Source organism: Melampsora larici-populina, assembly GCF_000204055.1.
Source record: "Melampsora larici-populina 98AG31 unplaced genomic scaffold MELLAscaffold_31, whole genome shotgun sequence".
NCBI lineage: Eukaryota > Fungi > Basidiomycota > Pucciniomycetes > Pucciniales > Melampsoraceae > Melampsora > Melampsora laricis-populina.
In genome coordinates this window covers 621942-645716 of record NW_006768795.1, presented here as the reverse complement: position 1 = coordinate 645716, position 23775 = coordinate 621942, and the positions used below count along the sequence as shown (strand labels likewise).

General features: G+C 43.6%; 2 protein-coding genes across 2 annotated transcripts; one reads left to right on the top strand and one right to left on the bottom strand.

The window, feature by feature from the left end:
* Positions 1–181: 181 nt before the first annotated feature.
* Positions 182–23775, top strand: MELLADRAFT_123885 (uncharacterized protein; the record flags this gene model as incomplete). The annotated part of the gene is made up of 5 exons (XM_007412566.1): positions 182–332; positions 452–559; positions 632–742; positions 23563–23628; positions 23741–23775. 5 exons carry the CDS (start codon positions 182–184, stop codon positions 23773–23775), a joined length of 471 nt encoding a protein of 156 aa, XP_007412628.1.
* Positions 1670–2530, bottom strand: MELLADRAFT_65107 (uncharacterized protein; the record flags this gene model as incomplete). The annotated part of the gene is made up of 1 exon (XM_007412495.1): positions 1670–2530. One exon carries the CDS (start codon positions 2528–2530, stop codon positions 1670–1672), a length of 861 nt encoding a protein of 286 aa, XP_007412557.1.

The following is a 23775-nucleotide window of genomic DNA, read 5'->3' as shown; positions in this document are numbered from 1 at the left end:
ATCGGTTGTTGAGATGTATTTACTACATATATAACGCTGCTTTTGCTAAGGAGGCATACTGAAGCCCACATCATCCACTTTCTCTCCTGAGTCTTTGCAGCCTTCCCGAATCTCTCTTTCTCTGCTGACAATCTTGTTGAAAGCGTTTCATAGTCAAAGACTCAATATTACTCTGCAAATAATGTCTTGGAAGCTGCTAGCGAGCCCCATTCTTTATCTTGCACTCGTGTTCCTGCTCGTGGGAGATCTCGGGTCGCATATCTCGGCAAATGCTTACGACATAGAATGCACCTTGTCGTGGCATCCACCGTTTACCCCAAACGGTCCAGCTCGTCAGTCCAACATTTCCCTTCAACCTTTGGTTTTATACTTCAATAAAGCCAATCAATGGCATTCGAAGGGATAATGTGAACTGACGTGATAAACAATATCTTTTCAAAAAAACTCGTAGAGTGCATGGTAGCAGAGATTCCCAATTCGAAGAAAGGTAAACATGATGGGAAGCCGCAGCAAGTGTATGAATGTTCGTGGTGCGGAAGGGGAGATGGCAAACCTTCTTGTGCGAAATAATCTTCTTTTCTTCAATCAAATGGAATATGGAAGACGGAGCGCTAACGATGGAACATTACAGCTTGTTATGACTGCCTTAACGGCAACGATGAACCGGTCACGGGTCCGGGTGGATCATGGGATTGCCCTGCCGGAGTCGATGTGTGGCCCAAGCTCGGGGCATATCAGTTTGGTTGAGTCAATTTGCACATTATCACCTCTGACATCAACATCTTGATTTTCCACTTTGGTTGTGCATATCTTGAGCTGCTGTGGTATTTGAGAATTCAGTGCAAACTTTCTAACTCCCAATGAAGTTTTTTTTTTTTTTTTTTTTTTTTTATTGAATGTATTTAAAGTGCGATACCTGGCCCTAGGGCATAAAAACACACTATCTGAAAACAAGTTTTAAGCTAAAACGCTGAGGGATGAGGACTAATATGTAAGATAGTTGCGTGGCTTTGGGAGAATTGTCAACCCGGCTCTGCGCGATATGAAGCAAAAAGGAGAAAGAAAGCATAACAGCAGCACATAAAGGAAAAGATGAGAAAAAAGTGAAAAAGACATAATACGCTAGGCGTCTGGGAGGTAGCTAAGCAGTAGCGGATCAAGGGTTGAGCGTTGACGTAGACTTGGCAGAATCTCCCTACGCCAGATGGCCAGTGCGGAGGAAACACTCTTAGGCGCCGGGGTGATGTCCCCGTTGGTCAGTTAAGACATCTTTATAGTCGGTGGAGGTTGTGACAGAGAATACTCTGCGTCGTCTTTGTCTCAGCTCGCCCCTATTCCCATTCCTGGCCCCATTCCCTGCGGACACAAAGAGAAATAGAGATAAGAGAAAGTGAGAGAAAAAGGAGGAAAGAGAGAAATTGGTTTTCGAGAAGAGAGAAAGTTGTAAAGAAGAGTTGATTTGGTCGAGTTAGGATGAGGTTGAGGTGAGATGATTTGAGGTGAGTTGGGTTGTGTTTGAATTGATTTGAGTCGGTTGGTCGGAACTGGTTGTCGAGGTTGGGGATGAAACAAGGGTGAGAATCGATGGAGGTTGGAGGTGGGAAAGGGGAGGGCTTGAAGACTTGATGTCGAAGGGGAGGGTGTCGAGAATATGAGAAGCTTCGAAGTATTACAGGAGTGATGGAAGTGCGAAAAAGTTATGGCTCCGCGATTCGTCGTCGTCCGGGAGAGGCGGAGTAGCGAGTCTGGGAGGTGGCCTCGCGGGTGTTGGCCTGGTAGCTGTCCGGTTAGTGGTTTGGCGCCTGCAAGGCGCAGTCTTGGGGCGGCGGCGGTTTGGTTTGGGTCGAGGGACTGAGGATTGCATGATTTGTTGTGGCGGAGCGATGGATTTGTACCTAGATCGATGGAACCTAAAGGACATACGACAAAATACCGAGAGGGCCTCGAAAGCGGAGGGAGTGGTTAGTAGGTCTTTTTGGTGAAAAGGAGTCTTGTTGGCCCGCGCTGCTTTCGACAGGTCTCGACGGATACCTGCGAACTTCCTACAGGTGAGGAGGAAATGCTCGACAGATTCCCGCTGAGTACACAAGGCGCAGTTGGGTGTATCCGCTTTTGTGAAGCGGAACAGGTAGTCATTCAAGGGGCAATGCCCCGCTCGGAGTTGAGTGATGAAGGTGGCGGCGGGACAACTAAGCTTGCAGAGAGCCTTGAACGTTCCTCCTGGGTCAAAGACTCCCATCATGCGGGTGAGCGCCTGGTTTGTCGGGGCGATGTTGGCCGCGTCCACTAATTTGTCTTTGATCTTCTTCTTGAACGTCGTCGTGCAGGGTGGGCAATCGATTATCTGTGGGAGTTCAGTGGCGGCTTTCGCCGCCGCGTCAGCTAGGACTGTTCCCGGTAGACCTGAATTTGAGGGACACCAGATGAGGGAGATGGTTGCTTGTGGGAAAGATTCTAGAAGGCGTGAAAGGCCCCGACAAATTCGCACGCAGGACAAGAAGCCAGGTAGGAGTTTGAGGGGTTCGGTCATTTCGCGGATAATACGTTGGTTGTCAGTAAAGAACCAAAAGTATTTCGTGCTTTGCGGTGCTGTCTTCCTAGTGTTGGCAACTGCCAGTTCGAGACCTGTGAGTTCAGCTTGATAAGGGGTGGTTTCGTCAGCGTTCCCCACCCTCAGGCAAAGGGTCTTCGATGAAGCCGGAAGGTCAAAGTTGAAGAGGATGGCCGCGGCTCCCACCCCTTTACCAGGGATGAGGGAGCCGTCACTAAATGAGGCAACTGTATCTGCTGGGGGGTCAGTAGTATTCAGTTGGGCGAAGTTAGTAGCTTCGTCTTTGTCATGGGCAATGTTTGTGCTGATGCAATCATCAGAGGGAAGCCCCGCCTGTTGGGGGTCAATGACGTCCGGTAGGCGCGGTAGGGCCTTGCAGATGCTGTCTGGGTGAGCTAACGCTGTGTGAATGGAGGATTTGTGAGTCTTGCGATTCCGTTTGAAGACGGCTTTGACCAATTTGGCAGCCGGGTTTGTGTCCGGCAGTGTGAGCTACTAGCGTCTTTTGGGCTAGTAAAACACTAAGAATAAGGTTTGCTTAACAAACTAAGTTTGTTGAGCGCGTGAGATCTTTGTTTAAAGTTCTAAAACAAAGTAATTAATGAAGTAGTGTGATCAAATCAGCACTGACTTCAGTTAATTGACCTTTTAACAAAGGGTTTTGGATATCACTCCGGGAATTAATGCAAGACAGGAGTCTTCTAGCAGGAATAAAAGTAGAAACTACAGTCTAGTTTCGTGCCCAAGCTAATAACACTCTACTCTAGAGTTTATTAAACAAGGGAAATATCACCTAGTGATATTTAAAGTTCTTTAAACTCTGAACACAGAGGAACTCCCGTGAATTTAGAGTTTCTCAAGTTATTGAATTCCCTTAATAACTTGAGCAGTACTGCAAGGATCACCTCCTGAAAGAAGTCTTCAAAAGAACTTCTACAAATAACAAAAGCAATGATCAATTAGAGAAATATACAATGTCTAATAAAAGAGGACAAGGACTCTTATTTATCTGATTGATGATGTTTACTGATAATTTGATGATATGTAATGATGATGATGGACTTTCCTGGCGGGTGGGAGAGCTCTTTATATACTCATAACCCAGAAAATCCCTTGCGCACAACTTGTGGTTGGATTACATACTCTTTTGTAGTATGTAATCATATTTTAATTATTTAATTATTACATTTATTACACACATGCGTAACTCTTGTGTTGCTCATGTGATAAGCCTTGTGAAAGGTTATATTACTTCGTGTAATCTCTCGTATTGATCTACTTGTACCTACATATGTCATTACATATGTAACTATATGTAATTTCATATGTAATTGGCTCTTGAAACTGAGCCATGAGTTGTAAGTATTATTTTTATTATTTTATTATTATATTTCAGCCCTTTGGTACTAGCTATAGGGCTCGGGGCTGACATTCCCCACCACCAAAGGAGGTCATACTATTTTCATTGAGTATGATCTCTCCTTGCTGCTCGAAAAGCTCGAAGATTTACTTTGGAGTTAGGGACTTTGTCCGCTGGTAACCATTCATCTGAGTCTGCTCCATGACTCTTGTACCTTACCAGGTATAGGACTTCGTCTTTATTGTCTTTATTCTTCACTCTTTTATCTCGAAGAATTTTAAGAAACTGCTTTTCTTTTTCTGGTTCAAAGGGTGGAATTATCACTTTGGTCTTTCTGTGGAACTTGTCTCTTGTTGGATCATTGTATTTCTTTATTAATGATACTGGAAAGACTGGATGCTTTCTTTCTAGTTCTCCGTGCAATATCAGTTCCACTGCATTGGGTCCCACAAGCTTGGATATGACAAACGGTCCAACAAAAGGGTCCCTTAATTTCTTTGGCCCTTGTATGTTGTTGAAATTCACTGTTGATAACAGGACTTGATCTCCAACTTTGAAGTTTGGCTCCTTATGAGTTTTATCCCACCTTTCTTTATTGTATTCTTCTGCTTCTTTGATGCATTGATTTGCAAATTCTCTTGCTCTTGTTATCATTGTGGCAAAACTTAGAGAAGTTGGGTGAATTTCTACATCTCTACTCTTAAATTTGTCTTTAGGTAACCTAGGGCAAAAACCTCTTTCTATCTCAAAAGGTGTTTTGTTGGTAGAACTGTGAACACTGGTGTTGTATGCAATTTCTAATGCTGGCAATAAGGTTGTCCAGTCATGCGTATACCCATCTTTATCCTTAAATTCAAGACCAAAAGCACAGAATTTCCTTAACATTTCTTCAAATGTTTGGATACATCTTTCCGCCAAACCGTCTGTTTGCGGGTGGTATGCTGTTGAGAAAGCTAATTTTGTTCCCATGATTTCAAACAGGCTTTTCCAAAATTCAGATGTGAATTTAGGATCTCTGTCACTGATTATGACCCTTGGTAATCCTACGTCACTAATGAGTCTTTCCCAGAAGAGTAGAGCAATATCCATTGCTGAAGATTCTTTGTAGCACAGCAAAAATCTCACTCGTCTTGAAAATCGGTCTACAACAACTAAAGCGGAGTTGTAGTTGTCTCTGCCACCTGGTGGTAATGCTGTGACAAAGTCCATGTTAATTACTTGCCAAGGATATGTAGGTTTCTCAATACTCTGTAGGAGACCATACCTTTTTCCTGTAGCTTTGTTTGCTTTTTGGCATCTGTCACAGCTACTGACGTATTTCTCCGTGTCCAATTTCCACTGAAACCACCAAGCTGTGGTACTCACTCTTTCTAGAGTCCTGTCCACCCCCATATGTCCAGATAGAAATTCATCATGACATGTCTGCAGTATTTGTTCAATGTGTTTTTCTGAAACAAGAACAACTACTGAGCTATGCTTCTCTCTGAAGTATAAAAGTCCGGATTGTAATGAGAATTTCCCTTCTGCATACAATTCTTTCCATGGTGACTCAAGACTACTTGCTAGACTTAAATTAGCTTTGTCTTTGGACATCATTGATACTAACTTGGTTGTATTCACATTAGTATTATAGCTCTCTTTGATTTCTTCAAAGAACTCAGTGCTGAGTTCTGCCAAACTTAATCCCATGACGGGGATGTCTATCTCTGCGTCTTCTGGATCCCACGCAGGATTACTGCTATCATTTGGCAAAGCCATTCTGCTGAGACCATCTGCGTTGTTATGCATTTTACCTGGTCTATGTGTAATAGTCATGTATGGACGATATTCTTGAATAGCCAACATCCATCTTAACATGTGTCTATTTGGAGTTTTGATGTTCATCAAAGATCTCACTCCTGTACAATCAGTAATCACTTCAAAGTACACGCCATCTAAGTAGTAGTGTAACTTTTCCAATGCCCAAACTAATGCGAGTGCTTCTAATTGTGGTGAACCATATCTGGTTTCACTGTCTTTGAGCTGCCTGGATATGAATACAACCGGGCCTTCCCTGGATTTACCATCAATAATTTGTACTTGATGCAATGCAGCACCTAGACCTTCAAATGATGCGTCAACATACAATTTGAACGGTTTAGTGAAATCCGGTTGCAATAAAACTGGTGCTGTGGTAATCATATTTCGTATCTTTTTCCATGCATGAATTCTTTCAGCGGTCATTTCAAAGGAAACACCTTTGGCAAACAATTTATACAGGCAATTTGCAACTTTACCATAATTTTCTAAAAAATTTCTATAATAGCTAGCAAACCCCAAGAAGCTTTGCATGTCTTTGATGCCTTGTGGTGGAGGTTTTTGCAACACTGCTGCTGTCTTGTTTTGGTCAATTGCAATCCATAGTCTGGATACTAAATGCCCTAGTGCTCGGACTTCATGGAAACCAAAATTGCTTTTCTTCAAAGAAATTGTCATCCCCATAGCCTTAACTTCAATCAAAACTTTTTCAATAGCTTTGACATGGTCCTCCCAGTTATCATGGAATATGATAATATCATCAATGAAGATTTTTAACCATCCTTCTCGCAGTTCTTTGCTGAATTCTATATCCATCATCCTTTGAAAGAAAGCCGGTGCATTCTTGATTCCAAAGGGCATCTTCAGATATTCAAAGATACCCATATGGCAGATAATTCTGAAAAAATTTCTGCATGCCTCGTCTATAACATTTTGATGGAAACCTTTGAATACATCCATAGTTGTGATGTATACTGCCTTACCAAGATTGATCAGCACATGGTCACATCTTGGTAAGGGGTATCTATCAGGTAATGTATATGTGTTCAGTGCTCTGAAGTCACCACACAGTCTAGACTTTCCATTGTGCCATGCAATGATTACTGGTGTAGTAATGTCGACTTCCTCTGATTCTCCAACTTTACGAATTACACCAAGTTTCAATAATTCATCAAGATGCTTTTCAATCTCCACTCTATTCCTAGGACTAGCTGGATAAGCTGCTTTCCGCAATATAGGTGGGTATGGTTTTTCAATACTCAATTGAATACTCACTTTGTGTTTGTCAATTGTTCCTAGTGGGCTATCACCTAACCCAAATTGGTCTTTGGATTTGACAATCAATCTGACAATTTGTTCATGTTGTTTCTCTGTGAGCTTGGGACTAAACTTGGCTTCTTTGATATTCTCCATTAATGGTGGAGTTGCATTAACCGGTTCAATTGCAGGAATTCTCTCATCTTGCGGAGTTTCTACATCTTCTTGTTTTTTAAAGACAAGTCCTGTCAACTTTGGTCTTTGAATTGGAAGTCCAAATTTCTTTTTCTTGACATCATTTCCAAATGTGAAGTATTTATCTTTACTATGAAAAATATCTATTCCATACATGGATAAAAACTCATCTCCTATTATGAGATATTTGGTATGTGAGTTTTCCATAACTACAAATTCAGCATCAATCCTGACTGATTCTTGCGGGTGCGGAAAAACAAGTTTCAAAGAAATTACACCTAAAGGAAATAAACTTCCACCACACCCTGTGAATTTTATGTTATTTTCACAGGGAACCATTCTCAATTTCCAGTCTGGTAATAAAGTGGTGAGATATTGACTCCCCACCACTGAACAAGATGCACCACTGTCTAAAAGTGCTTCTGCGTCTTGGTCATTAACTATCACTCTTGTCAAACTATGATAACCAATGGCATGGGCCTTACCCGCAGCTGGTCGGCACTTCAGCAGTTTTGCGTCACTTATTCTCACATTTCCTTCTCTTGGAGATGTAATGAGAGGCAATTCTGCTTCAGAGTGTAGCTGTGCAATGCTAACCTCTGGCTCAAAGTTACTTTCAATTGCATCCACTGCTGTGGCCAACTCTGTCTCTTTTTCTTCATCACTATCTTCATATTCATTAATGTTATAGGAAGTGTAGTCTTCTTCTTCTTCTACCCCTTCAGCGTCAACATTGTTGATGGCTTTGCCTTTCCCTTTGCATGTTTTCCAGACATGAGTTGGATCTGTACTACCACAGTTATTACATGCTCTAGCAGTCTTTCTAAAACTTGTAGGAGCTTGTACTTTTGTACTACTGCTTTGTTTTGCAGTATCATTATTCCGGACAAAGGTATTCTTAAATGGTAAGGACTTCTTAGGTTGAGGAATATCCTTGCTGATCTCCTCAAATGCAAGAATGAATGCAGTCCATTTACCATCTACACCAATCCTGTTTCTCACCGGAATTCTAATAGCGGCTGGAACTCTCCACAACAGTTTGTCTACCATTTCACTACTAGTAGCTTCAGGTTGAAATGCCGTGATTCGTACAAGTTGTTTGTTAGCCCATTGAACACATTCATGAGCATTTTCAAGTTTAAAATAATCCGCCATGAATGCTCTTTCCATTTTATTCTTCCACTGAGCATTTCCAAATCTGGACTGAATGGCTTCTTTCCATTTGTCCCATGTTTTATTATATGGGGCGTTTTCTTTTATTACGGCTAAAATCCATTGTCTAGCTGTTCCTTTGAAAACCAAAGGTAATTTAGATGTTATTAAAACATCTGGTGGATTCATAGTAGTCCGTACCTGATCCACCCAGTCAATGAATTCTTGGTGGTTATATTCACCTTCACCGTTAAACTCGGGCCAGTCTTTAACATTGGGAAAGTTTCGTAAAACTTCTTTTCTCAGTGCTGCAGCTTGTAAAGCTTCAGTAGTTTGAAGTTCTACAATTGAACTCTCTCTACGTGGAGGCCTTTCAGTTACAAAACTCTGTTCATTATACTGGACCCTGTTTCTATCTTGAATAGGTGAGGTTTCACTTTCATTCAAGTTCTGCATATGCGGAGGTACCATCCGTGAGGGAGGTCTATGATCTCTCTGCATACTTCGATTGGACATTCTCAGTCTTTCGAAGTTATTCACTAAAGATTCAACTTTAGGACCTGCTCGAGTGGACTCTTGAAGTTGATGAAACTCTTCCACAAGGGAAGTTTTGTCTTTATGGTTATTGTTGTTCATATCAATAATCATTTGTTCAAGTTTGTTAAACCTTGAGTCTAAATACTTCTCTTGTTCAGTTTGCTTGATTATAATATTCTCAATATTACTGGATTGAACTCTCTGTACGTTCTCAAATTGTTCTTTTTCATCAAAAGCTAATTTCTGATTTTCTTCAAGAATGTTACTGAGAGTTGTCAATTCTTTCTCTAAAGTGTCAAATTTCTTACTCAAGATATTTTCTATTGACTCAGATAGTTGCTCATTCATATCTTTCAAAATAGTCATAAAGACTTTATTATTCTCACTATTTGGCTCTGTACTCTCAAAGTTTGGGACAGTAGAAGAAACTTTTTCATTTGGCATTGGAGACAACTTGGTAAAAGAATTGGAAACAGACAATTTTTTATTGGATTTCACTATTTAACGCCCGCAAAAAAAAAACCCGAAGCCCCTTTTTGAAAATGACAGGGGGCTGTACGTTTTCCACAGCCCCTTTGCAAAACTTTTTCAAACTTTTTCAAACTTTTTCAAACTTTTTGAAACCTCTGTTTGAACTTTCCGAGTTCGAGTTCGACTTCGTTCAAACTTTTTGTGATTTTGCGTTGTGCGTGTGCGTGTGTAAATATCTCACTTTGTATGTTTTCATGTATGTAATTTCAAACTGACAGCCAGAACAAAGAGAAATCAGAGAACACTAGACTAAGATAAGTGAGAGTGACCGATTTCCAACAGCTAGTTATGTTATGTATTACTCCATGTATGAGTAAGCAGAGAGAGCAGAAAAAGAGGGAAAACAAGAGGGAAAACAATGTATTACTTCATGTATGTAGCAAGCAGAGAACATATAGAAAGAGAAACAGGGAAAACAAGAGGGAACAACAAAGGTATCGATTTCATTCAAAGCGGGGGAAGGAAATCATCATATTGTCAGAGATTCGACCCACTTATTCAGCTGTGGTTGGTGTTTGCTAATCCACTGAGGTATCTCGGTGGTTTCGAGCATAGCTGAATTCTTGGGGTAGCCATACACTTCCGGGAAAGGAACCGATTTAACAGCCGTGATGCCCAGACTAACAAAGTGTTCGCCATTTACAAAGGCAATCACAATAGGTAGTGGATCGTTATCGTTAGGAGGCGTGCGATAAGGAAAGAAGGTGTAGCAGTTGATGGTTTTAGGGTTCAAAAGTATCACTGGGCGCTCATAAGTGCTTGCAATTACGTAACCCATGAGTGGCATTCGTAACCAGTACTCTTGGGTGCATTCAGCTTCTTGATTATCCAGCCGGACAAGTAGGTCATCCACTACTTCATCAGCAAAAGTTTTGGTCCGGCGAGTTTTGATTGAAGGGGTCGAAATCAGCTGTCTGTGAATATCTTGATTACTCGAGAGTTCTTTCAATAACTGATTCCGAACCGTGAGATAACTTTTTTTCATAGGTAAACCCAGGGATGAGGCTATAGCATCATATCCGCAATTCCCAAAAGACAGTGGATTGAAGATTGAACATATGTATGGAACAGTAAACAGCGGTAGCTGCTTTAAGATGCTCTGCTCAAAGGTACGCTGGAGAGTATGTAAGCCAATTGATTGTGATTGGTGAACGTCTGATGTTGGTAGGTCTTCTGAGTTTGAAGGTTTGGCAGATGTTCCAAACGAGTTGTCTTCCAGTGGAAACACCACAACGCCAAACTCGCGACTAGCTTCCAAAGTGGCCTTGACGTTGGTGTCCTTTCGATCCAATTTCATATCTTCGGCAATCAAGCATAAACTGAGTTCGGGTATAAGGACACGTTGGATCAAGTAGTCAACTGAGAGAGGCTCCAGTAGTTGCACCTTGAGCAAAGGTTCGGGTTCGGAAGTCTTAATGAGCTGATTAAGGGAGCTGGTGATTATTTAGAGGCCCTTATAGCCATAACTGGACAAAAGAGCAATTCATTTAGTCTTTCTAAAGTTTCAATTAGATGAGATGTGAAAACTGCTTACTACCCCGGTTGCTCGACGTGAAATCCATCAAACTGCTTTGCAAAACTCAAGGATCGATTGCCGTGCAGGGCCCACTGCTTCTTGGCCTCTTCCAGGGAGGAAGAGGCTTCTTCACCCTTGATGATTTCACTTAAAATGCCCAGAAACTTCTTGATTCGACTGGTGAAGTGTCATAAAGAGTCAGGTAAGAAAGACTTTTATTACTGATTGTGTAAACACTTACTTATGTAAACCATCAAAATCGATTTCGGTCGGCCAACCCTTGCTTATGCCAGAAGGTATAAGCTCACGCTCAGCCTCATGGAGATGGCAGAATTCAGCGTATTGGCCAAACTGGAACCAAAACAAGAGTCTACACATGTCAGATCAAATTGTAGTATTATAAAGGTGTAAAATATAAGATCAAAGACATACATGAAGCGACTTGACATTGGCCATAGCCATCAGTTGTTCTTTCATATGTAGAAGACGTTTAGATGGCTCTTTCGGAAGCGGATCATCACAGAATGGACACAGAGATAGATTGTGATTGATGGACAATTGGGAAACTTGACTAGCATCCGAATCGGTATCAGAAGAACCTGAGTGATTTGATTCGGAATATGATTCTGAAGTAGTATCAGTTTGAGTTTCATTTGTCAACACCGGATTGTTGACTTTGATGACTGAAAGATTGAGCTGAATATCGGCCTGATCGGTCTTTACATCCACAGCCAATCAATTCGGACAGGTGTTTATTTGGTGACCGGGAGTTTTGCAATGGCTGCATTTCTTCACCCGCACCACATTAGCAGGCCTTTTAACATTTGTAGACGCCTTGGTAGCGAGCTTTTTAGCCTCCTTAGCCGCCTCCTTACCCTTTTGGGTTTCTTTGGCCTCAAAATCTGAAATCCATCGGCCCTGCTGACCCACGTGCAACTTTTGGGTTTTGTGTTTCGGTTTCTCAGTAGATGGAGAGGTTTGAGACATTTCAACTTTTCGTTTCTGGCTGTTGGAAGGTCGGCCACGATTATTAACTTTGACTTCGGCCAATAAGATGGGTACAAGAGAGTATCTTCCAGTTTCCAATCGGGAAATGTCTTCATACAATCTTTGGAGAGTGTGTTCAGGTAGCTCTGAAAGTAAAGCAAATTTGGATTGAGCGGCCACCTTAAGCGCGTTGTGAGTTTCGGGTGCGATGTCCATGGCGAGTTTCCACTGGTCATGACAGAGATTTGGCGATAAGTAGTCAGTTTCGTCTCTAGCCTTTCCGATATTGTGAGAGCACGGAAGCCCCCAAGCCCCACGAAAGGTTCCTGTACAAGGCCTATTGAGTGATTGAGGTAATAGATCATATTGGCTCTTCATTTTCGTGATTGCAAAGTGAGAAACTACACCCGAAACATTCTTGAAAAAAGGTGGAAGGCCTTGAAGGGTTTTTGTCATCTCAATACCCGTGGACACCTTGATTTCGCTGATCTGTTGATCGCCGGCTTGCTTGAAAGCATTGAAACAAGTCACAAAATCATTATTGCGGCCTTCGAGAAACTGTTTGAGTCGGAAGTGGCTGCCCTCAACTCGTGAAGTAGAAGAGTTACCGAAGTGGTGATTTTTGGAAGTGAAGAGGGAAACGAATTTTTCGGTCCTATTGAGCCATGTACGTTTAAGGTAATCAAAAATTTGGTGCTTCTGTGCGATATCGGTGACTTTCTTGAGGTTCGAATCATAGTCTTCTTGTGTCGAAGAAGCTATAAAGGAGTTCCAAATCTTTAAGAACTCTTTCCAGTCATGATCACTGAACTTCTTCTTGCAGTTTTTGGCGATATTGTGGTTGATGTGCCATACGCACAACAGGTGACCGGAATCAGGAAATACGGTATTGATAGCATTGAAAAGGGCGGGCTCGGCATCGGTTACAAAGGTTTGTGGTAAACGGATTGGGACGCCTTCTTCCGTCGAATCGAAAACAACACTTTTCAATTGATTCATAGCCCATTCGTAATTCATTTCAGTTTCTTCATGCAAGAAACACAAAGCCACGGTGAAAGACTTATGTGTATTGGTTGTACCGACTATATGTAGAAGTGGAAGATTAAACCGATTTGTCTTGTAAGTACAATCTAAGCCAAGAACAGTAGGAAATCTTCAAGCTAAGCGAATGGCATCTGGGCTGGCGAAGAAAAGGTTTTGGAGAGCTCCATTGGGTGCGGTGAGAGTTCGGAATGCCCAGTTGTGACCCGATATCAAGTCAAAGAGCCCCTGAATAGGTGTTCTACCATTCAACCATCGATCCCTATGTCGAGCACGGATGTTGTGGATGTCACGCAAGAGCGGTTCACAACCAGGTTCGACAGCGAGTAAAGATCGGATCTGACGAGCACGACATCCAGCAGCATAAAGTAAGTTGATTTCTGCTTCCATCTCGGGTGTAAATCGACGATAGACGGCCAGGTCGTGAGGTTTTTCAAACGGAGGGTGATTATGTACAAGTTTGGTGGGGCTTTTGCTGTCCTGATGCACAAACCATTGGTTTGATTTTCCTCGGTAATTGAGTGAGATTTCAAAGCCACAGTTGGTCTTCTTTGTAGAAGTTGAGCGCTCCTTAGCTACAGATGGAACGACGTGACCAAGTGAACATCGGAGGTAGATTCGAAGGGTTCGCTCATGTTTGGTTTTATGGCTCTTTACGGCCAAGGCATATCCTTGATGTCGTGCAACAGCCTTCAGGTACATGAGACCGTTGGCCATCTCGAAAAACCGTTTGCCAACTTTAGGTGACTCCAGTAATCGTATCGGTGCAGCCCCTAGTAAATAACCACCACATCATCAGCTATCAATTGGGAAAACTCTACAAATCAAACAATGAGATACGCACCAATTGGTGGCCAGTCTTCATCTCGCTCTTTGAGAAATTCTTCTACAACACCATCTTCGTCTTCAACAACACCATCGAGATTTGGATTGTTTGTATTGGTTGTAGAAGTTGTGTTTTGAGTTGGTTGAGTTGAAGAAGACAACGTAATAGGATCAGGAGTTGTGTCAATTTTGTTGGTTAAACTCGATTGTGTAGTTATGATAGCAGATGTGGTGGTTAGGTCAGTTGAAGAAGACGCGTTGGTTGACGTCGTGGGAATGGAAATCACAGTCGGAGTCGTGGTTATGTTGGTTGATCTGGTGTTTGATGTTACGGGAATGGAAATAGGAGTAGTCGATGTGGTGGGAATAGACAAAACTGGAGGTTCCATAGTAGTGGGTATCGATGAGGGATGTGGTGGTAAAGGGAAAGATGTCAAGTGCGGTATCGGATGGTTCATATAGAACGGATGAAACGGATATTGGGGAGCATTGAATGAAAACTGCTGAGATGATGGTGAACTACTAGGAATCTGAAAGTGAGGAGGGTACAAGTGAGATGAAACACTTTGAGGATTTCCATTCATCAGATGGAATGGATTAAGAGGTGGTGGATTGTAAGTTGGATAGAAAACGGGTGGTGGATACAAGTATGGTGGTATTGGCTGTTGTATGCATGGTGTGGGAATAGGGTGATCTTGGTTTATCGCCGGTTGTTGTGGTGTTATTTGTGGAGTGGGAATAGGGTGATCTTGGGGTATTGCCGGTTGTTGTGGTGTTATTTGGGTGGGCAGTTGTGTGGGGGCCATTATATGGTTCGCGTGACTTGTTTGTTGAATCACAAACTGTGATTGTAGATGGAGGAGGCTTTGGGGTTGTGGCTGGGGTTCTCAAGGTTTGAGTCCGTGATACAGACGGGCCATTGGCCCTCGGTAGAGTATCCTTACGGGAACTTCTTCGTTGTGCGTTGTGCTTCATGACCCAATCCCCCTCTTGCTCTGGGCTTGGGGGGCGGAAGCTCTTTTTGCAGCCCTGCTATGTGGATTCATAGCCCGGTTTGAGGGGTGGACAGCCCTCTCATTGTGGATGGGGGCTGTTAGGGCAAATAAAGGCGCTTGGAATGGGGCTTTCAGGTCCAAATAAGTTTGTGTAACTTTGTTTTGGCTCAAAGTTTTTGGAATTACCCGATATGAAAGGGGGCTTTGGGGTTTTTTTTTGCGGGCGTTAAATAGTGAAATCCTTTTTTATTTTCATTTAAAAATCTTTTGAAAGAATCTAAAGCAGAAATGAAAGGAGAGCCTTCACTAAAAATTTTCTTATCTAATTTATCAACTACTTCATAAGTATTCTGGATATACTTTCTACTTAACTGAGAAATTAAATCAACTTTATTAAAAATTTGTTCCATATTAGAGCTACTAGTCAAAAAATGATCTTCAAAAATTCTGTCAACCTTATCTAATTCATCAAATCTGATAAGAACTTGTTTGAAGTTCTTAGCCATCTCATCTAACATAGGTAAAGCAAAATCATTCTTAGTTAGTTCAGAAAACTTATGAATGAGAGATCTTTCTTGAGTATTCAAAAGACTTACTTGTTCTTTTTTTACTTGCCTCAACGATTGTACTTGCCGCGGCGCCGATTGGAGTTGTTGGAACCCTCCTCTTGAAGGAGGGTTTGACCCATCATGACTTGGGCCCTCACGTAGGCTCTCGCATCGTCGGGTTCCGCTCGGTGACGATTGTCGTTGTGGAAGTGCTTGGAGCGCTTTTGGGGTCGGTCCTCCATGGTCGCTTGAGGCTGAGAGGTACCCACCTGAGCTTGAGGCTCCTCGCTCCTCAAGAAAAAGCCTTGAATCGACATGTCGTTTGGATTCCAACTCTTGGTTCCGTTCCTGAAATAAAACTGGAGCCACTTTTGAATCGACAAGTCGTTCTGTTTGTGATTGTCGATCAGGGCCTTCCAGGTCTTGCAAGCCCTGAAGATCGACTCCTTGCAAAGTCGGAGCTTGACCGGGTCCGAGTCGTCCTTGGCTCGAGCTACCTCCCACTCCAAGTACGCTAGCTTGAGCTTCTGCCAAAGCTTGTTGTACTTGGCCTCGGCTGCCAGTTGCTCCGTCGTCTGGAATCAAAGACGACGTTGGTAAGCTGCCTGGCATATGAGGTGGTGGAGTAGTGAGGGACTTACCGGCATGCGAGGCTCCTGTGGAGCTCTTGCTGCTTCCACGGGAGCCCTTTCGCTCTCTGGACGGTCCGGCCTTTGGTTCGATCTTTCGGCCATCGGTACGTCCTCCGTCCTTGACGAGGTTCCCGTAGCGGCTGGGTTCGGTCCGGCTACGAGCAGACGATGATCTTTTGTCAGACATTGTCTAGACAAGGGAAGATTGATAGAGATAGAGAGAAAAAAAAAATCTGTAAGTATCACTTACGTGGAGTCGAGAAGCGCGCTGTGGTATAGACGAACGTCGGGTTGTTCGCGGTACTATGACGCGGGAGTTCAGCTGGGCGATCGCTCTGGAATCGCTCAGGTGATCTGCCAGGGGTTGTTCCTGGAAAGATGGACTCGGCGTACAGCGTAGGTGACGCTGATCGGCGTGATTCGGTGTCGCTTCGATCCGTGATTCGTTGCGAAACCGATTGGAATTTTGGTCCAGTACCTTCGAGATCGGCTGATTCGATCTCGGGGAGTTCTAGTTGAATTCCCTCTCCTTCCACTTGAAGAAGAGGATGAAAACAAAAACAAGAAACAACAAGTAATGAAACTTGTCAGTTTCTAGATATTGACAAGGCTCAAATAAGATCAAGAACAAGATTAGCCAACTAAGATACTTACTTTTAAAGTTCTAAAACTTTTATTATCTCAACGAGTCTGGTAAACAGAGAGTAAGTTGATTCGAAAAGATTGACTGAACTAAAATATAATGCTATTGTAAGTATTCTCCTTTTCTCTTGATAGATGTGGAAAGATTTCAAGTACTCACTATCAAGAGTCGAGTATAAGAAAGTCAAGATAAAAGATCGATTGCGAAAATAAACGGTCTAGGTCAATTGGTTCAGACGGAGACTAAAAATTTTAAAGATTTTACTTTCAATTCGGGACGATTGACCAGGTATGTATTACTTACTTACTTTTGTCAAAACTAAAGTAGTGAGTTACTGGGTGTAAGCTTTGTTCTTGCTAAATCAAGACTGAACTAAATCGCCGAAGGAAAAAAAAATTATTGAACCAAAAAGGTACTTGGTAAGTTTTCTATTGATTTCTACTAGTCTTAAAACTTTCCGAAAAAAAAATCTAAGAGCTTACTCTTTTTAGAAGAAGATAATGATTCAAATGATAACTTGAAAAGAAATCTGGTCAATGTTAAATCGTAGAAAATGCTCTACTCCAAACCCGAGTAAAACTTGGTTTGTAGATAATCGATCGAAGGTAGTTTTGACCGTTGATATAAGAAAGATCTATCTATAATCGATTCTAATATAAAACACCAATAAAAAAAATAAAATAAACAACGAATTAAGTTTATTATTTAAAATTGTTTTAAATTGAAACTGATTCAATTATAATATTACTTACTTCTCAACGATGGTATTCTAAACAACACCTTTCAATTGAGGTTTTTGAAGTGATGCGATTTGGTCTTGATCGTCGTGATCAAAAATGAGAGTATGAGGTGTTTGATCCGCGTGATCGAGGGAGTGTACGGGGTGTGGCGGCTTTTGAAGCGGGACAAATGCTCCTGGAGTTCGTAGCGGGAAGCCACAACTCGTGGAACAATCAACACCGACTGCGAGTTCGAAAGGATTCGACAGTGATGTCGAATAGACGGCGTGATCGTTGATTGAGTGAGGTGTGGGTTGAGGGTTGCTGAGCTGCAGCCTTCGAGATCTTGAATTTCAAAGTGCAGTAGAGTATTGTAGCGTTGTGGCTGTCGGACCACGCGCGGGGCTTGTTGGAATTACTGGTGTATATGTATACAAGTCACCTGACTGTATATGTAATTGTAATTGGCGCGTGCAGGCCAATTACAATATCAAAAAGGTGGCTTACAGGTGTTTGTTTATGCAACACAACACTTTTGAATATGTAATTCAAGTGTACTGGATCAACTGATGATCCAAACAATTGGAAAATTAAAAAAAATAAAAAAAAATGCGAAAATTGGAGGGGGGAAATGATTTATTTCTTTCCTCCAACCTATTCTCCTGATTTTGAAAAATGCTGAGCTCACTCAGTTTTCAAGTAAAACAGGTCAAAAAAAATGTAGATATAAAATAAAACTGATATGTTTTTGTTTTTAATGTTTTTATAAAATAAAAAGATGAGATAACAACTCAAAAAAAAATATAAAGGGTTCAAAAACACGATGAGGCCCCCAAATTGTGAGCTACTAGCGTCTTTTGGGCTAGTAAAACACTAAGAATAAGGTTTGCTTAACAAACTAAGTTTGTTGAGCGCGTGAGATCTTTGTTTAAAGTTCTAAAACAAAGTAATTAATGAAGTAGTGTGATCAAATCAGCACTGACTTCAGTTAATTGACCTTTTAACAAAGGGTTTTGGATATCACTCCGGGAATTAATGCAAGACAGGAGTCTTCTAGCAGGAATAAAAGTAGAAACTACAGTCTAGTTTCGTGCCCAAGCTAATAACACTCTACTCTAGAGTTTATTAAACAAGGGAAATATCACCTAGTGATATTTAAAGTTCTTTAAACTCTGAACACAGAGGAACTCCCGTGAATTTAGAGTTTCTCAAGTTATTGAATTCCCTTAATAACTTGAGCAGTACTGCAAGGATCACCTCCTGAAAGAAGTCTTCAAAAGAACTTCTACAAATAACAAAAGCAATGATCAATTAGAGAAATATACAATGTCTAATAAAAGAGGACAAGGACTCTTATTTATCTGATTGATGATGTTTACTGATAATTTGATGATATGTAATGATGATGATGGACTTTCCTGGCGGGTGGGAGAGCTCTTTATATACTCATAACCCAGAAAATCCCTTGCGCACAACTTGTGGTTGGATTACATACTCTTTTGTAGTATGTAATCATATTTTAATTATTTAATTATTACATTTATTACACACATGCGTAACTCTTGTGTTGCTCATGTGATAAGCCTTGTGAAAGGTTATATTACTTCGTGTAATCTCTCGTATTGATCTACTTGTACCTACACATGTCATTACATATGTAACTATATGTAATTTCATATGTAATTGGCTCTTGAAACTGAGCCATGAGTTGTAAGTATTATTTTTATTATTTTATTATTATATTTCAGCCCTTTGGTACTAGCTATAGGGCTCGGGGCTGACAGGCAGTTCTAGCAGCCTCAGGATGGCGGTGTCTGACTTGGCATCGAGTCTTGCATAGACGGGTGGCGAGTTGGTGTCGTGGCGGAGGAATGGGGTGGGGTGCGTTCGAAAAGTTCCCAAGGCAAAACGCATCGCAATGTTATCGACACGTTGGAGCTTGCTGGCCGGACCTGTGGATTTTCCAAAGGTGTGCCAAACCACACTGGCATAGTCCACTCTCGAGTGGATTAGCGAAGACGTTAGCTGTGTGCATTGTTTCAGCGGTATGCCCCAGCCAGTTCTGGCTAGGCCTGCTAGACGATTTGCAACCGTTATACCCTTCGCAACCTGTGAAGAGATGTGAGCTGAGAAGCGAAGTTTAGGATCAATTAGTACGCCCAGCCACTTGATGAGCGGCTGAGGGGTGAGTTCTACATCTCCCAGATTGATCGACGGGGCGATAGTAGGTGGTTTCTTGTGTGATAACACCATCCATTGGCTTTTGGCTCGGTCAAAGGCAGCGCCGTAGCGACTGCCCCATTCGAGTTCCTTGTTTGCCAGGGCCTGGAGTTGTTCAGTTACTTCCTCCAGCGTGGGTCGGGCGGTGGCGAATGCCACGTCGTCGATGAATCCCAGGGAGATCGTGTTGGGCACTCCATCAGGTTGTCTGAGGAGCGGTGAATTGTACAAGATGTACAGGATCACCGAAAGTGGTGAACCCTGCGGGAGCCCTATGGTGAGCTGCTTCGGTTCTGATTGGTAATCTCCCAGTTGGAAGGTCGTTGATCTGCTGCTGAGGAAGTTAGTCATGAGTTGTGTGAGGCTGGGACTGAAACCCATTTCGTTTAGGGTGTGGCAAAGTCTAGTAGGGTTGACGGTTGGGAAAGCGGCTTTTACGTCGACAAATAGCGTGCCAACTATATTGCCTTTGGCCCACTGGTTCTTGGTCCAGACTGTCAAGTTAAGCAGAGCATCAGTAGTGGAACGTTTGGCTCTCCCGCCGTAGTGGCCTTCTGGGAGAATTTGGTTGGCCTCCGCGTATTCCTGCATTCGTGCAGCAATCGTAGCCTCCAAGACTTTGCTGAGACAGCTTAGTAAGGCGATAGGTCTGTACGCGGACGGGTTAGTGTAGTCTGGCTTCCCAGGCTTTTTCAGAATTATTGTGTTAGCGGTTTTCCACAGCCTTGGGTAGAAGCCCGTTATTAGGCAGGCATTAAGGAGGTGTGTTAGTAGGTCGGCGAGTGATTTCGGGGCCTTCTTAATCGTTGCGTTCGTGATTCCGTCAGCTCCAGGCGCTTTGCCTATTTTGAGTCTGTCAATCGAGGCTAGAATTTCCTGTGTGGAAAACAGCAGAGGGGCTGGTTCTCTATCAGGGAGATCAGTTGTGTCAGCAAGATCGCAGGGGATGGTTGGGCCCCCTGTTGCCTGGAACAAGAGGTCGGCTTGTTCGTCCGGTGCGCTTGTCAAATCGCCGTTCTGCTTCCTTAGCGGCGGCAGAGTACGTGAAGCTGTGGGTCCATTGGTGTAGTTTGCTGCTGTGAATAGGTCTTTGGCTGTCAGATTAGCCAAGAACGAGCGCCAGTGGTTGACTTTGGCCTCTTTGCAGGCAGTTTGGAACTTGTGCTGAGCCGCTCGGAAAGCTACTCGGTCAGTCCGCTGTCCGGAGCGTTGGGCTACGCGGCGCAGATTGTTCGCGTGTCCCTTAAAGGGGTTGAGAGTTCCAGCGTTCCACCAGCGCCGGGAGCGCTGCGTGATTTTCAGCATCGGGGTTGATTCTGAGACGGCTTTGTCGATTGCCGACGTAATGTCGTCTGTCAGCTTGTCTATAGCCTCTTGGGAGGTCAGAGGTTGGAGGTCGTTTTGAAGGGGTCGTAAGGCGGTCCCCAGAACCGATTGGTATTTTTCCCAATCTGTTTTAGCCCAGTTTGGCCTGGGTCGCGGTGAGTAGTCGTCTAATGGGCTTGCTGGGAGGTCCAGTTCCGTGACGATCGCCATGTGATCTGAAAAGTGGGAATGTTCAAAGGATGAGTCTGTTTTACACACTGTCGCCCAATCGTAGCACTCGGGCGAGAGCCACTGCAGGTCGACTGTGGTTTGGCTGTTTTGTGCGTTACTAGCTGTGAAAGTGGGAACGCCTGCTTCAGAACGGAGAAGCAGGCCGGCCGAGTTCATGAGGGAGATGAGTCCATCCGCCTCACGATGAACGTGGGAGTACCCCCTGGGGTTCCACATCTGGTGGTGGAGATTAGAGTCCATGCCCAGCAGGACAGGATTAGGGCGCAGGTTCTCAAGAATGGGGCCTAACGGTTCCATTGTTTGGGCCTGACCCGGAGGTAAGTAGGCAGAAATGAGATTGATAGGAGGATGGGGGAGCGGGAGTGCTAAAGCAACCCCTGCAATAAGGGCTGAGTTTGTGGAAATAGGAGAAAAGGAATGGCTTGGGAGTTGATTATTAACATAAACGACGCTTTTAATGCGCGTGTCACCTTCCAGGGTGGGAGCAGAGTTCATAAGGGGGGGGATAACATGCCAGTTCGGGTCAGACATGGGGAGATGGGAAGCCCAGTTTAGGTGCGGCTCTTGAATTAATAAAAAATGAAATAAGCGTGTGGTAGAAGAGTTGAAAAGAGAAAGCATCACTTTCTCCGATCTATGTACATTGAGTTGCAGGATCCTGAGCGGATCTCTGATTGCCCTGCCTTCCGTTGTACTAACGGACGGCATGGGTGGTGTTGTTCTTCTTCGTAACCGGGAAGAAGTCTCGGTTACGAGATGGAGCAGTGCGTGCTCGGCGAATGGGGCAGTTTGAGGCTAGGGAGGAGTGTGCAAAGTTGGTCATCTCATCTTGAGTGATGTTAGTTGTAGCATAGGATGGAACGGTTTCTCTTTTCATTGCAATATGTTTGTCTATACAATTAATACAAAGAGCTGTTCCCGGCTTTTGGCGAGAGGTACAAGCGGTGGTGGCGTGATCGCCTGTGCATGTTGCACAGCGAGGTTTGTTAGGGCATTTAGCTTGTACGTGTCCGTAACTTTGGCACGAGAAGCATTGAGTTGTTCCTTCTGCTCTCTTGGAGCGCTCCGTGGTTTTAAGCTCTCCGTTGAAGCTGATTTTGTTGAAGATGGCGTTGTTTGCCTCCTCTGGATCGGATAGGCTAAGAAACAAGGATGAAAAGGGTTTTGCGATCGCTAGTGAGTGAGCGTTGGCCCACCTAACGCTTTCGACTGAGTCGATTAGGCCGTTGTTTTCTTTGACAAAGTTAATAACCTGTTCTCTGTCATTGGTGTCGAAGGAAGTTGGAATTCCGTGTACCATGATGGTGTACAGTTTAGTTTTCAATCTAAGCCTGGGGTTAAAGACTTGGATCCACGTGTCCGCCTGTGCTTGAGCCTTATCGGCTTCTTCCTCGTTGCGGAATTGCACTATCAATTCGCCGGTTCGGTGTATACGCCTATGGCCTCTGATGGTCGGTGGGTTGGCTGGGTTGACGCAAGCTAGGGCGCGATTGAGCCGTTTGGACAGGTCCTGGGGATCTGTCTCGAGCTCCTCTTTGCCATCACGCGAGGCTTGAGCCAAGGTGAGGTATGGGAGGGCACGGGGTGGTGGCTGGAGCTGCTGCTTTGGTGGTTTTGGGCCCTTCTGTTGGGCCGGCTGGGTTTGTTGATTGAGGCCTGCCTTAGCTGCGTTGGCAAAGGAGGTCTGCTGTTTCTCTGCATTCTCCTGCAGCCTCTTGATCGTGGATTCGAGATTGGCGGCTTGGTCCGCAAGGTTTGCGGCTTGTTCCGCTATAACAGCTTCCATTTCCTGGATGCTAGCGTGGACGCCTGCCATGAGCGCTTCCGGCGCACGGGTTGGTTGGGTTGTTTCTTGCGAAACAGCTATACGGTGACAGAATTCCACCAACGTTTGGACGTTTTGGAAACCAGCTCTGTCGCACAGGAAGTTGACCGGACCTGCTTGGCTTAAACCCGTCGGGGCCAAAGAGGAGACAGTCGATCTGCCAGGCTTGGAGGGAGCTAGCTCTTGAAGCTTGAGCTTGAGCTCCCCCAACAGTTGTGGTAGGTTTCCTTTGCCTACAATCGATTCACCCACTAAGTCGCAAACTCGGTTAGTTCGCGGCGTGTTGGGTAGCTGGGTGATCCCAATCGAGTCCAGCCTGGTCATGTTAGCGTCACTAACTTCACCAGGCTCGATCTGCGACTGGGGGTTCGGGGTTGGGGTATTCACCCCGTCCCTGAGGCCTAAAACCCTCGAGAAAGGCATCCACCGAACGAAAACTGAAAACGATAAGTGGATGAAGAACTAGAGAGGAAAAGGGTTGATGAAAAAGGTGAAAAAAGTTGTTGAGAATGAGAGGACGAAATTTGGATGTGTGCTTGCGCAGTCACGGAACAGGTCACGTGATCAGGAGAAAAAATCTGTACGATCACTTGGCACCTCGCTATCGTCTCCCAATGAAGTTTTACGGACTAGAGCGCTAATTGTAATCGTTTTTACCTTTTGGATTTCAAAAGTTTGCTCACGTTTTGAACAGGGCCAACAGGTTGACTACTTTTGCAAGCGCCGACATCTGAACGGAGGTAAGTTGACCATCTGGAGCTCATTTGAGTTCAAAGTTGGATTTGTTTGATGATGATCACTAACTGCTGGTTTGTATGGATCGAACCTGGCCATATCTACTATGGCATTTAGCATGTCCTTCGGACAAGTGTAAACAAATTGAATAG